This window comes from Harpia harpyja, chromosome 22 (assembly GCF_026419915.1).
Source record: "Harpia harpyja isolate bHarHar1 chromosome 22, bHarHar1 primary haplotype, whole genome shotgun sequence".
In the NCBI taxonomy this organism is placed as follows: domain Eukaryota; kingdom Metazoa; phylum Chordata; class Aves; order Accipitriformes; family Accipitridae; genus Harpia; species Harpia harpyja.
Window position 1 is genome coordinate 511,062 of NC_068961.1, and position 14,164 is coordinate 525,225.

Below are 14,164 nucleotides of genomic sequence, written 5' to 3' on the forward strand. Positions count from 1 at the left end.
GTCCTCGCTGCAGCGGAGGGAAGTGCTCTGGGCCAATGCGGAGAGGCTGATGATGGGGGTCACCTCCCCTCATGCCAACCCGTTAAAAACCAGGCATCTATTTACGGTCTCCATTTCTGGCAGTCCTGCTCCCCACACGCCCACCACCCCCACCTTGTTCCCCACCTCTACTGCCAGCACGACTGCCCTCACAGCGAGCCAAAGGAAGGAATTGGTTTGGATTTAAAAGACACGGTTTTTGCCAGGTTGGTGTTAACTCATTTCTCTTCCCGGATCCGGGTGGCAGCAGGGCTCACGGGGTATTGCCAGGGTGGGAAGGAGCAGCTGCGGGGCCGGGAAGGCAAGAAGGCAGCACTGCCACAGGGCTGTTTAAGGCACACATGCGAGCGGTTTAAGGCACACATGCGAGCGGTTTAAGGCACGCTCCTGCGCTCACCAGCACGGCGGCACGGCAGGAGCTGCCCTCCAGAAGTGTCTTCCCTCCCTCTTAATGCAGAGGGAGCCCAGACGGCTAGCTGACACCAGAGCTTTAACTCTTACCCAGGTGGAATTAAGCAAGGTTAACCTCACCTCTGATGGCTTTCCAAGGCCATGGAAAAGGCTGCGGCAGAGAAGGATTTGAAACTAGATTTCCGTGGCCTGTGCCCTAACGCCTGGACAATCTTTCCTCTCTGGGGGCAGGCATCTGAGCGCCAGGTTCTCAACAATCAAACACCGGGACAGCAGAGACAGCCTCAAGCACTTTTTCCTCTCAGAATTAATCAGATTATTTCCTCAGGATAATATTTTATTAATGTAACTGTAACCCATTCCATTAATACCTTTATTTACGAGCGGCTGCCTGTCACAGGCTTACGCCGCCGTGCACTGGCTGACAAGGTTCAGCACCTGACCCCAGTCAGTAGCATCAGTAAAGGTTTTCCAGTTGTCTTCATGCTAATGCTGAATGAAATCCAGGTCGACCTATTTCCTTGTCAGCTGGTTACAGGGAAGGGGAAGGGTGTCCTGGCTCCCTTTGGGGGGCCAAAGAATCCAGTCTACATGCTTAAAGGAGTGGATTTCTAGGAAGGCAGGATTTCAGACAGCTTTGTGGAACCCTCCCCGTTGCCTGTGCAAGAAAATAATCTCTTTGGCTGGCTCATCCCGCATTAGCTTTGTGATTCATCCCCCAGACTCTTGAGCCAGGGCCGTCCATACTTCATTAGTTCACTGAGCCCTGTTGCACCTGCCACATACATGTTATTAGGTCACTGCTGATTAAATAATTCAGTATCTCTGAAATGACAGTCCTCAAAAAAGTGGGTTATGTGCTGAGGCCAATCCTGTTTGCCTCAAGGAAGGCTGATGGTACTGGCCAACATTGTTGGGCTGAGAGAGATTTTTGATGGAGAAGGAGTTGCAGTAACAGGCTGGCTGTCAGAAAGAGAGGCTGTGATTTCTCTGCCCCCAAAGTGTTTTCAGAAAAAAGATCATCATTCTCCTGCCTCTCCAGGGCACAGAAACAAGAATTCAGTTTCATGAATCTTCCCCATAGAAACACTCAGCTAAATAATTATGATAGGCTGCTGCCTAAACATGAAATATACGCAGGCTACAATACATAAGCAAAATACAGCAAGGAATGTCTTCTAATTTCTTTTATAAAGCTGGATATGGTGGTTAATACAGGTGTGATGTTCCCATTTCTAATGAGACAATATTGACCTGGTATTAATCACAGAATCACGGACTGGTTGAGGCTGGAAGGGACCTCTGGAGATCACCTGGTCCACCCCCCCTGCTCAAGCAGGGACACCTAGAGCTGGTTGCCCAGGACCATGTCCAAGTGGCTTTTGAACATCTCCAGGGACGGAGGCTCCACAACCTCCCTGGACAACCTGTGCCAGGGCTTGGTCACCCTCACAGTCAAAAAAGTGTTTCCTGATGTTCAGAGGGAACGTCCTGTGTTTCAGTTTGTGCCCATCGCCTCTGGTCCCATCACTGGGCACCTAATAGTCCCAAACACTCTGACAGTCTTCTCTGAGAAGGTAAGTCTTGGTGCTAGAGCAAAATACAGCTCAGGTATGTTTACTCCTTTATGGTGGGCTCTTGGAAGTCACAATTACTGAACCCTCCACTGGTAGAAGGACCTCTAGAAGAGAAGCTGGAAATGCTCCTTCTATTTATAGCAATGGGATCTCCACATCCAGGCATGTCAGTCTGGCAGCTTTCACGCTCTGCGCTTGATACCAGAAACAGGACAGGTTTGAGTAAAATATTAACCATTTTGACAGTTCAGATATTTTGATTTAGAAGAAATAAAAACTGTGCAAATTAATGACGTACTCCCCGAAACTTTTAAAATTTGTTTTCAAGAATGACAAGGATAATACCAAAGCTGTTTGAGCTTTTTTTATATGGCTATTACTTACACATTGGATACAATGCTTTAGGATGGCAGCAATGCTGTTACATCTGTATTGACAGCTGAAGAGCACTGCTGCCTATTTGCTCTCTCCGAGTATTGACTGTATTTCTTAAAGCTCCAGCAGCTGGAAGCAAGGGATTAAAAAAAAAAGTAAGCTTAGCTTTAATTCTCAAAAATCTGGGGTCAAGCATTAAAAAGGTGCTCTGAATAAAGATTCAGGAGCCAGAAGTCACATTAAACAAACTTTCCATTTCATTTTTAGTTCTCTCTGAATTTAAGGCCACCTTGTGATTTTGAAAGCAGGATTCATAAATTTCAGTCACTGGGGCTTGTAACACCTTGGCCAACATGACACAGGGAAAGTGAAAATCAAACCCTTCTAGATAAAGTTGGTTTTCCTACTAATTTCTTAAGTCCCTGAAGAACTTCTAAAATTTAATTTATTTTTACCACTTGTGATGTGTATTGACTTTTGCATTTCACTCAACTGGGACAATGAAAACAGATCAGTCTTTCTGAGTGCTGTGGCTACTGCGACCTGCAGAATTACTGCTTTAAAACTTCAGCACCTACCTACAGCAAACTTACACATGCAGCAAGCAAATTCACGTTCCTCTATGATGTCACCCATAATACATAATGAAACTATTGCTGCAAAACAACAGCTACTAACACATACAGCTAGGTTGAGGATTAACGTAACTAACTTGTGCCCTTCTAACAGATGAGAGGATTATATGGTATCCTATTGTGTAGGCAGTAAATAAGCAACCTGATTTCTTTTAGACAAAAGCTAAATTTCAGGCCTGAACTATTACTTCTTCCCTAATGATGACAGCTGCATAAGGCAAAATGTGCAGTGATGTCTGAGCACAAAAATGAGAGCAACTCTCAACAGGCTTTGCAAAATGCAGAGGAGCAATAAATACTCCCATTTAAGGGAAATAAAAATTTAGATATTTATTAATTTTATTAGAACTAATTTTGATATCTCGCTCCTCTCCTGCCTTTGATCCTGCTTCTTCTTCTTGAGACTAAATAGATGAGACTGCTAAGAAGACACCTCAGGATGTAAAATTACCTGAAAAATTGTCCTTCTCCCTGGGAGCTTTCCAAGCCCAGGCTCAAGAGTTACCATTACCATAAGCTGCAGAGCCACTCCTGAGCTTGGGATTTGCATTCTCAGGAGATGCACACAGCGATGCTGTTATCTGAGAGAGTGGAAATCAAAGCATACAAGGTCAGAGGACAATTTTTATCTGTCTGAAGGGACACCTTTTTTTAGCACTGTTTTTCATGGAGATACAGGCTCCCAGTCAGCTAAGACCTGAGGTTTCCTCTCCAGCTCATGCAGAAACTTTTCCATGCAGTTCTCTGAGAAATGCACAGTTACAGAGCGCACCTCTATGGGGCAGGGTGGCTCACACATGCTTCTGATGATTTAAAAAAAAAATTACGACTTTCAAATGATGCCTCAGGTTCGATGCAAGCATCGAGAAAAGTGAGAGACAGAGATTCACACCTTCTTTTACTGACTTGTACAGTGTTACTTACAAATCTCAAGCCACTAGGATGATGCCACCCTTCCAGGATGCCAGCTGATGTTTGCAGTGCTGCCAGCTAGAGGATAAAAAAAAAGTATAAACTCCTGGGCGTCATGATGCGGTATTTTACAGAGTCACTGCTTTAGAAATGAGGTGACAACAAACTGGCTTCAGTTTCAGCTACCCTATTTCAAAAAAACAATAAAAGGAAGGAGAAAAGTCCCAGAGAGAGGCAGCAAAACCAACTAGAGACAAAGAAATGTCTGGAAAAAGACAGGCTGAACACATGGGAATGCCTGTGTCTATACTGGAGAAAAATAACACAGGAAATGATTAAAAAAACCCCCATATCAAATAATGAATGGCAAATGGAAGCAGAAACTTCTGTAAATACATTTGTATAGAGGTTATACTGCTGAGTGTGTATTACAGGTATTCCTCTGTCTCGATTTATAGAAGAGAGAAATTGCTGTGTTCAAAAGTGAGGCAGATGCTGGCCTTGAGCCAACTGCAGCAGTCCATGTTTCTGGGTCCAGAGATGCCAGAAGAAACACCAGCATGTCAGCCAAGGCAGTGGTCATCCAAAGTATTTACTGAACCATTTTTGACAACTTTGGGGTTCTTCCCTTTCCTCCAACACTTTCTGGCACTGCCCAACATCAGAGTGACATCCTGGATGAGATGGGCCAACCCGGAGCAACAGCTCCACATGTTCTGCATTAGTGTTGCTATTAGTCTCAAATATTATTTCTGTAACTTTTCCCAAACTCCGTCAAGCACCCTTGGGTTTCTCTGCTCAAAGTTTGAGCCGAGTGCAGGTTTCCACAGACCATTTCAATATCCAGCTTGCAAAGCTTCAAGTCCACAATGAGACAATCTCCACCCAGCCGATACGTCATGAAGAGGCCCCTGTGCTTCATCACCTGCAGCCAAAGCCACCTCCAGAATCAACCAAACCAGAGCAGAGTTGTAAACCCAACCATGCATTTGTATGTGGGAGCAAAAGTGTGCTGAGGCCCCCAGGCTATGGGCTGAAAGCAGGACCAGCCGGTAAGCACCTGCACTCTGCTCAGTCTTTCCAGTTTGTGCAAAACCAAGCAATTGGAGGGTGCCAGACAGATTTAGAAAACCAGGCAATGAATCAAACTAGAGGGAAGAGTAAGAAAGTATGGCTGAGGGTCCAACCCATTAAAATATGCATTAAGCTAAGTTAGCTTCATAACTAAGGTGGGGGAAATCAAACTGCATTTTATTTCCTCAAATTAGAGCTTACCCATGGTGGTAAAACTCGGAGCAGGAGGAAGACACTGCTGGCCTGCCGCTGCCTCAGCCCCTGCGGTCCAGCACTAGCCCTTCTGCCTGCCACACTTGACACAAACACCCGTTACTTGTTTACTCTCATTTTGCCATAGCTCCATGTGCACTTAATGGCCAGCTCTAGTTAGAGCATGATATACCTGCAGCAGCAGTTTGGAAGGCTGTAAGAATAAACGTACAGGCTTAAAAATATATGTTACTATTTGCACTAATGTGGGTGATTGGAGTGAACAGGTTGGGGTGAAACATGAAGGCCAGTTCCAAACCAGAGCCCCCTAAAAGTCCTGGGATGCCTGGATTGGAGTTCCTGACTGAGGATTTTTGCAGTAACAAATTCAGAAAGCGCAGCCCTGAAGAGGCATCTTAACACAATCACCAGATATTTGGAGAGCAATCAAAGCAACAGCTTTTTTTTTTTTTTTTTTTCCCCCATGTGGTATGGTACTAAGCACTGGAAACAAACTTTTTCCCAAGGAGGGCTCTTTTAATCCCAGGAGACATTTTGGCTGATAGCTTCAAGCAACTGATGACTCTGGCAGCACTGGTTTCTTTAGCATCCAAGCTGAGACACCCAAAAGGGACTTGCTTTTCTGTCAGCAGAGAATGGTGCCTCCCAACACGGCCCCCCCGGAGGGCTAATCACTTTTGGAAGTGCACACCTCCATCACCCAAGGTGATTACTCTGAAGGGAAATTGCTGTAAGAACTCATTAATGAAACAGGAAGCCATTATTTCTCACCGAGTATATGGTGTCCTTTAGGAACAGCACTGGGCTGGGAAACAAGACCCAGGTGTGATCATGTGCTGGCTTTTTCCTCTCAGATAAGAGCATGAAAACCGTAGTAAACAATGCACGCTCCATATCGGTCTGCTGAACACCAGTATCACTGGCTTAACGCTCCCTAAACCTGACAGACAGCACGAACTACTGCATTCCTTAAGCGACCTTCAAGGCAATAGTTCGTGTGTAAAGTGGCAGCGAAGTGTCCCGCAGAGCCTTTTTAAGCACACTTTTGGGGGGGTGGAGCAAGGTGGTGGAGGTACGCTGACTTCCCCGTGACCTCAGAAGCAGGGTTACTTTTCTTGAGTCATGTTTTCGCTCCATCGTGGTCCCACCAGAGCTGCCGTGCTGCCTCCTCCTCTGCCTTCCTCCTTGCTGGGCTCTGCACGCCATTTGCTGTTACGGGGCTGGACACGCTATCACCGCTCCGCCACCGCTCATCTCCGCAGGGGGAGGAGGGCCTGGGGCGGAGAGAGGTTACCTGTGCATTTGCCAGCTGTTATATCCATCTTTCATTGAAGACCACAGCACAGTGATGACTAAGTTCCCCACACGAACCAAGGATGGGAAGTAAAAAAATGATGTTTCTTGTGGGAGCAGCCCAACTAAGGAAAGAATTCCCCTCTTCCTCCCTCCCTCCCACAAAACCCAGACTAGATGCAACAGATAGCCTTGGTCTTGTCTAACCCATCCCATTTCTGATGCATAAAGCATCCTCAAAACGTCCTCGGATAAGACATTCTTCCTACCTCATGCTATTTAAAGTTAACAATCAATAAATGCAACCCAATTCAGGGTTTAACCAGGAATACGGATTTGGCATTTAGCTGGGGGACTACTGGGATAACACAGCTGGGACACAGCTAATGCTGCTGCTTCCAGACATGTGCCCAAATGGTGGGCACTGAGGGAATACCAGGCACTTGAGAGCCTGCTGCAAGCTGACCTCATGTACCCAAGGCCTCCTGCTCCAAGGTGCATTTGTTTTGAGGGCACGCAGCGCCTGGGGGGCTGGCGGGGAAGGTAAAACAGGAGTGATGAGAGCACCAGGTGAAAGAGCTCTGACTCAGCTATGGGCAACGGATACCCAGGGATTTTGTTCGTTCCTTAATTTTCCTTCATTCTGCTTTGACGTAGAAGCCACGTAAGCATCCCATTTAAGCAGGCACGCTTGTGAAGCAGCGTCACCTTAAAAATGGCAAAAGGATAAAAGAGGACCTTTGAAGCTTCTCCTATTTCTTTTCTTTCCCACTTCCACTAAGAACTTTTTTTTCCTAGAGCAGGAAGATGCATCTTTTAATTTTTAAGACAGACTATTGGGAACACGAATTTAAATACGGAGAACCAACCTAGATTTGCATGAAGGCACCCCAGAGTACCATACAATCGTAAAAACTAAGAATGGAAGAGCCACCTAAATCTGTCCCGCTGCTGATGCAGAATAGCTCCCTACAGGATATTTACAAATTTTTAACGCCTTGGCCTTGTGCCTCACATGCACCAAAGACACCCTTTTAGGCCAATAAAACATCCCTTGTCATGGCTTAATGCTATAAGAATTAATTTATCACTAATTATTTCCTCCTTTAAAGCCCTTCTCTTTGGATAGAAGTAACATAATTCTTGAAAAAAATCACCCTATTTAAAGACTAAGTACAGGGTCCCCTCCAGCTCCCTGCCCACAAAGGCCAGCTCTCCAAATGTTTTCCCAGTTTAATTTCAGCCCTTGCAGTTGATGAGGAGCTGAAAACATTGGTCATGGGGGTTCTGGGGGGAATGGCTCGAGTCCTCTCGCTGCTCCTGCCTGGGCACCCTCCGACCAAGGGTCTGCTGGAGGCTTGGAAGGGCTTTTCCTTTGTGGTGGTACCATCCAGGTTAGAAAAGGGTGCACCTCTTTGGGCTTAATCACAGAGCTAACTGAATTCTGATAAAGCGAGGCCTAACAAAGTAAAGATGAAGTCTGGACTTAACCGAAGCCTAAGGAAATATGATTTCACTTATTACATAAGTCTCTCTCTGTCTCTCTCGCGTACACACAATCCCAACGTAAGTGATTTCATCTCTCATAGTTGAAGGTCAGCCATTTCAATGCTGTATTTTTTCCACAGCGAGTCACAGTTTCTGCTCTCCTGGCAGATCTGCACAATCGACATCCTAAATAAACCACAAAGGCAAGGCAATTTGAAGTTATTGGACGCTTTTATTTTAATGTAGCACCCAGCTCTCTATCACATACATTTTCCAAAATTAGATGGGCATAGTATAGAACACCATACATTTTGCAGCTTACCATGTGGACAGTCTGCAGCTGTGAAAACAAATTGCTTAAATCTGGCTATCGACTTTATAAGTTAAAATTCAAATATATAATAGCCTTAGGGTATTTTTTTTAGATTAACAATGATAATGCTTGCAATACGATTTCTTTATATCAAAAAAATCAGTAACAGAGTAAAACATAATGCATATGTTCATAGCACATTATCATGAAGATAACTGAAAAAAGCTTCAAAATACATATCTCTTCTCAAAGGTAATACATCAGATATTTTTTTTTCCTGAAAAAATACTTTTACTCTTTAGTCAATAAAATATGTGGCTTCGTGACGCCGTGTATTTTCTTGTCAAGGACGGTGTGTGCTGAAGGCCAAAGGGCTGATGGTGCTGGAAAACACCCCTTGTTCCCTGGCTAGCAACTTTTACAGGCTCTCTTTCTCCTGATCTGGAAGCTCAGCTGGGAGGAAAGCAGCTTATACACCACCAAAAGGCAAATTTCCTATCATGCCCATCCTAAATGCTTCCTGTGAAGGGTTCCAAGTCCCAACCATCCCATCAAAGGGGGTCGTTTTACCATGCAAGTTGTCACCACCCCATGCTGGTTAGCCCCGGCAGTGCAAAGTTGGGACTGTCTGGATGATAGCTGAACAAGTTCCTCTCCCCGATGTGCATACAGAATTGCCAGCACCAAAACTATTGCCGTGCATGTAAAAACAGCTTGGAGATAATCTTTTGAGTTAAAAAGGATATTCACCAACTTGCCAATAACAGGGCTGAATCCACTAAGCACTGACATTTTTGCTATGTCACCAAAACTCTCTGGAAGAGAGAGCTGAGAACTGTCTGGAAAGAGGTGGTAATGTTTCCTCTGCATCCTAGTATAAAATTAGTAACTAGGAGAAGCACATTAATCATTAAGGATTAATGTTTGTTCATAGGCAGTTTGTTTAAAGGAATGCCTCTGAAACGGAAGCTGTTTGCCTTGCTTAATTACCAGGTCATTATTTATATTTAAAGGCTCAAATAAAAATGGCTTGATCTACAAAGGCAACCAGTCACTACATTTAGCTGGGCATTTTTCTTTTTTCACCACTAGAATTACCATGTATTGAAACAAGTATTTCATAGAAAGGTATCAGATGATATGAACATTAACAGATCCATAAAGAAATGCATGATCAAAAGGAAGACACCTGAGTGCACACTTACACACACACTGAGGAAGATCCTTATCTGCTCTGCCTAGTCTTGTCCTGCAGACAAAAATATTTAACTGTTCAAATCAGAATAGTTGCAGGAAATTGAAGACTTAGAAAGGGGCACCAGGCTCATGGTTAGCACATCCTCCCAGATGCAAGGAAGCCGCGCTGCAGCTCCTGTTGGCAGTTATCCCCTCTTGCTGGGCATGTTCTGCTCTGCGTACCTACAGAAACCATGAACTGAGGAGAGTGAGACCTCACGCATGGGAAGCTGCTCTCAATCCTCGGTCAGGCTGTAAACTGGGACAGGCAGATCCTAGCTGCTGCTCTGGGTCAGGCACGTCAGGGGCTTAAAGCTGATCGCTCTCCTGTAGCTCAAGAAAGTGCCCTGAACATTGAGCAAACTGCCTGTGAGGTCTCCCTTTCTGACCAGATGGTCTGTCTTGGGTCTACGAGCATCTCCCACCCGGAGTTTCAGAAAGTAAAAGTTTCTGCAAGAAATAATGATTTTGCTGTGGTCACATTTTTCCAAAGGAAGAATACTTTTTGAGAAAGTCTGTGATACTGGATTTAGATGTGAATTTTGATCAGCCAGGGTCTGTTAATAGTAGCCATGAGCGTGGCTGCATGGAGCAACTGCCAGAAGCAGTGTCTATAGCTTCACGATGCCTTCTCCTCTCCCTCTCAAAATGCTAACAGCCTCCCAAAAACCAGACACACTTTTTCATTTTGGATGGGCTATCATGAATGCTTAAGTACTGAGACATACAGAAGAGTAACTTCCTGCATCGTATATATAACACACCAACATTTCTCCTTGAATATTCTGCTTTACTTTCTGTGAAGTAGCATATCATCATCATAGCCGACATTTCACCAAACGGAATACAAATCAACTCACACTCTAGGCCTTGAAGTTGAGTGGGGCATTTGACTGCAACCCTAAAAATGCAGGGATGGTTAAACTTTTAATTTATTAAGTCCTGTGGTAGAGTAAAAACTGAGTAAGTATTTTGTTGTTGGCTAACCAAGCATCCTAATTTCCAGTGAATGAAAAAACCCCTGTATGTTAGAAGGGAGACATTTGAAAAAGACATATAAAGCAGACTTTTCCACTCTTCCTTTGAACAGCATCTATTCCATGAATAACCCAAGTGAAATAAATGGGGGATTATTCTAGAGGAAGCTCCTATCAAACATTATAAAGTCTTCCACTGCCTTAAAAAGGCAATGTGCACACTTCTTTGTAATCATTGAAAAGCTTTCCTTAAAAAATCACCCATAAAATAAAAAACAAACATCCATATGATCATTTCCTATCAAATAGTAGGGGCATATTAACTAAATGACAATGTAAGAACTAAAAAGCAAACAAAGAGTGAGCACTTCATTAAAATTTCAGGAATGGCTCAGTGTTATGAACATATGAAATAAGTGAACATATGAAATAAATGATGGTAACTTCTGAACAGTACCGCTCCTAGCAAGAGGGCAGCAGCCGATTTGCAGCTTCCCAGAAATCTGCAGGTCTCGCATTTTGTCACTGACCAGGAATGACCGTCTGACCCCAGCTACGCACCAGTTGCACAAAAGAAGTCCCAAATCCAGAGAAACGGTTGTTGCTTGTTGACGTAGCAATGTATAGTTGAATCGAAACCAATGTGTCACAAAAACAGATTTTCAGTAACAATTCCTCAAATATTTTTCACCTTCAGACTTCCGGATCCATGTCCTACATCCATATCCCTTTCAGCAAAAGTAGGCTGCTTCCTCATCACTTCAAGCATTCCTGTTGATATCTGTCTTATCTCTCAGCAAAACTTTTGGCTACTGTGATGTCCTCCGATACCCCACTGCAGCCATTCCATGATACACCCTGAAGGGAGGCTACCCAGCTGCTTCAAACCTGCTTCTCCTTCCTCTCAGCCCCAGGGCCATCCTATAGCTACAGGGAGAAAGCATCACACCAACAACAGTAAAAAACTGTTGCACCATTTCTGCAAGGCAAATGCATACACTTAAATTAGGTCAGTGAACAACAGGATATGAAACACGTGCAGCGTCATGTTTAAGACAGATAACAGGTAGGTGACATTCCCTTGCAGTGAAGCACACATCGCATCCATGGAGGGAACAGGGCTGCCATCGTTATGTCTGAAGTCACCCAATCCAAGAGTATTGGCCCAAGAAATAAAGCAACATTAGTCAGTCAGCTTCCATTGCGAGAACTGAGACCAAAGCCAATGACCACTGCATCCATGGAAAAATCCCCACAGGATTCAGTTGGCCCCAGATCAGACCCAGGTTAAAAATTAATCTTTGCTTCTTCATTTAGAAAACAGACGGGCATTAGCAGCTTCATCCTATCAGTAGCATCTCCAGCGAGGTGCAAAGGAACCTTAACGAAAGCCTGTTGTAGAAGGCAATTATTTCCATCACACATTTTATAACCTCATATATAGCACTTCTGCTACCTTTCTTCTTTTGGAAATACAATTCTTGTACACATCCTTAAAACAAATCAGCAGCTATTAAGACAACAAAGCAGAGTAATACCAATGTACAGAGAACAGCTTTTACAAAAATGCCCCGAATGCATTTTAGCCTCTTGTTAGGAATACACTGTTGGTTAAAAAAACAAAGAAGGAAAAAAAAAAAGCTATAAACCAGTGATCTCAAACATGCTAAAACTATGCAGAGACACTGGCAGTTGCAAGCAAGTGATCAAACACTGGTGATAGGAAACATTTATAGCTCAAAAAATTTTTTTAATTTCCAAAATAATTAAATTCTAGTATTTTTTACTGTTCTCTCATATGATTTGAACTTATAAAATACAAGTTCTCTAACATTAAAATACATCTGTGATTGCATAATAAACAGTACTAAGAAAATAATTATCTGACATGATTGCGGATAAAGACTCTGTACGTCTAGTGACTTTTATTCCTGTAGTACATTAAAACCCACAGGTACTCTACCATGATTCAATCCTACAGGAATCAGTAACACCCAGAAGACCATCTCAGAGGATGAGTTTTAAATTTACGCAAGAATTCAGGAATGCTGTACCTCTTATTGATCAGGGCAGGAGGTGCTGCCAGAACACATATAAATCAGGAATTCTTTACATAAATAAAATACTCTCAGGTTATTCATTTCAGTGATAAACTGCATTTACACATTAGGCTGGGAAGAGGGAGGAAAGAAGGCAAAGCATCCCCCCGCTCAGAAACATCCGGCAGTCAGATATTAGTTTTCTGTACCTTCTTCACCCGCAAAGGCAAATGTGCGCAGCGGGGTGAACGAGACCCGACAAGCCGGTCCTCCCCACCGCCACCACCTCGGCAGAAACCCCGCTCAGCCGCGCCACGCTCCTCTTGCAAGGCTGTCAGGATGCGCGCTGTGCTCTTGCCGCTGCATGGCGGCGCGGGAAGTCACAAGACGGTGACGGGACGTAGCTGCTCCAGCTGCGTTTCCAAGGCAATTCGTTCCTTGTGAACCTCCTGCAGGAGGGAGAGACGCGCTGTAACTTTTGGGATGCTCGCACGCGCCACACCGCTCCGGCGAAGAGCAGCCAGGCAAACCGCCGCCATTGACTGGAGGGTCAGGGCTCTGCTGTTTAAGTAACCCCCCCTGCGGTCTCCCAGCACTGTACCAATGCCCACACGACCACCCCACCCCACACAGCCGACTACTGCCTCCTCCGTACAGCGGGGCAACACGGAGGCACAATCACTTGCTCGGGCGACCACGGAGAGGAGCAGTCATCCGCTGGCCAGCGGAATAGCTTGGGACCCAGTGAAGCTGGCTACAATTTGCCATTTTTACCAAAGAAAATCAGGTCATTTTGAAATCACGTTTCCCTCAAAACTGCTTTTTGAGAATTTTTGGTTCACACAACTTACCTCTTTCCTTTTCGAAACGAACGGGACTTAGCCTTTCTAAGATGACGCAGGCTTTGCAATCTACCTCTTTGGCAGCTGTGGCAGGAAGATCATCAGTCTTGATCAGAAACTAACTGTGAAGGCTTTGGGGATTGCGATTTTGGGAAAGCCTCTCCTGGTCCCGAGGCTGCCCCTGCGTTGAGGGGCACCCGGCTCTCGCTGACCTCCCATCAAAGGGCTCCCAGGCCAGTGTGGGAGCCGGGCTGACCTCTGACTGCTCCGGGCTTTGGTACCCCATTTGGGCAGGCTCAGAGCCCCAGCACCGGAGCGCACACTCCCTGTGCCTCAGTGTAAGCTGTGCCTGAGGGGCACCCATCAAGTCTTCTGGTCTCCGTAACAGCAGCAAAGCCCTGCTCCATCAGAAAGCTTCCAGGCAGCAATACGACTTGAAGGACAAGTTCAGTTTGCTGCTCTTTTGTGAACTTAGGCAAATCTCTCTGTCTTTCCATGCTTCCTTCACCCTGCTGTAAAATACAGGTAACAGCATTGGCCTGCTTTGTGAAGGTCTGAGAGTTTAAGCATGTTGAAGATAGCACATGGAAGCAAATAAGATCTGAGCCAAGGAATGACAGCAATGTGCTGTCATTAAAAGCTTTCCTCTCCATGCTTATTTTGATTGCTGTCCTATATTTTGCTACGATTTCAGTACAGAGCATCCACCCCGTATCTCTCTTGGGAGATCCTTGAAAAGC

General features: G+C 44.8%; 1 protein-coding gene across 1 annotated transcript in view; it reads right to left on the minus strand.

The window, feature by feature from the left end:
* Window positions 1-8,229: 8,229 nt before the first annotated feature.
* The window catches only part of REPS2 (RALBP1 associated Eps domain containing 2), a 102,623-nt gene continuing 96,688 nt past the window's right edge, over window positions 8,230-14,164 (minus strand). The window contains exon 18 of the mRNA XM_052773868.1: window positions 8,230-13,031. Coding sequence (XP_052629828.1) covers window positions 12,963-13,031 — 69 coding nt within the window. The 3' untranslated portion in view covers window positions 8,230-12,962. The remainder of the gene's footprint in view (window positions 13,032-14,164) is intronic.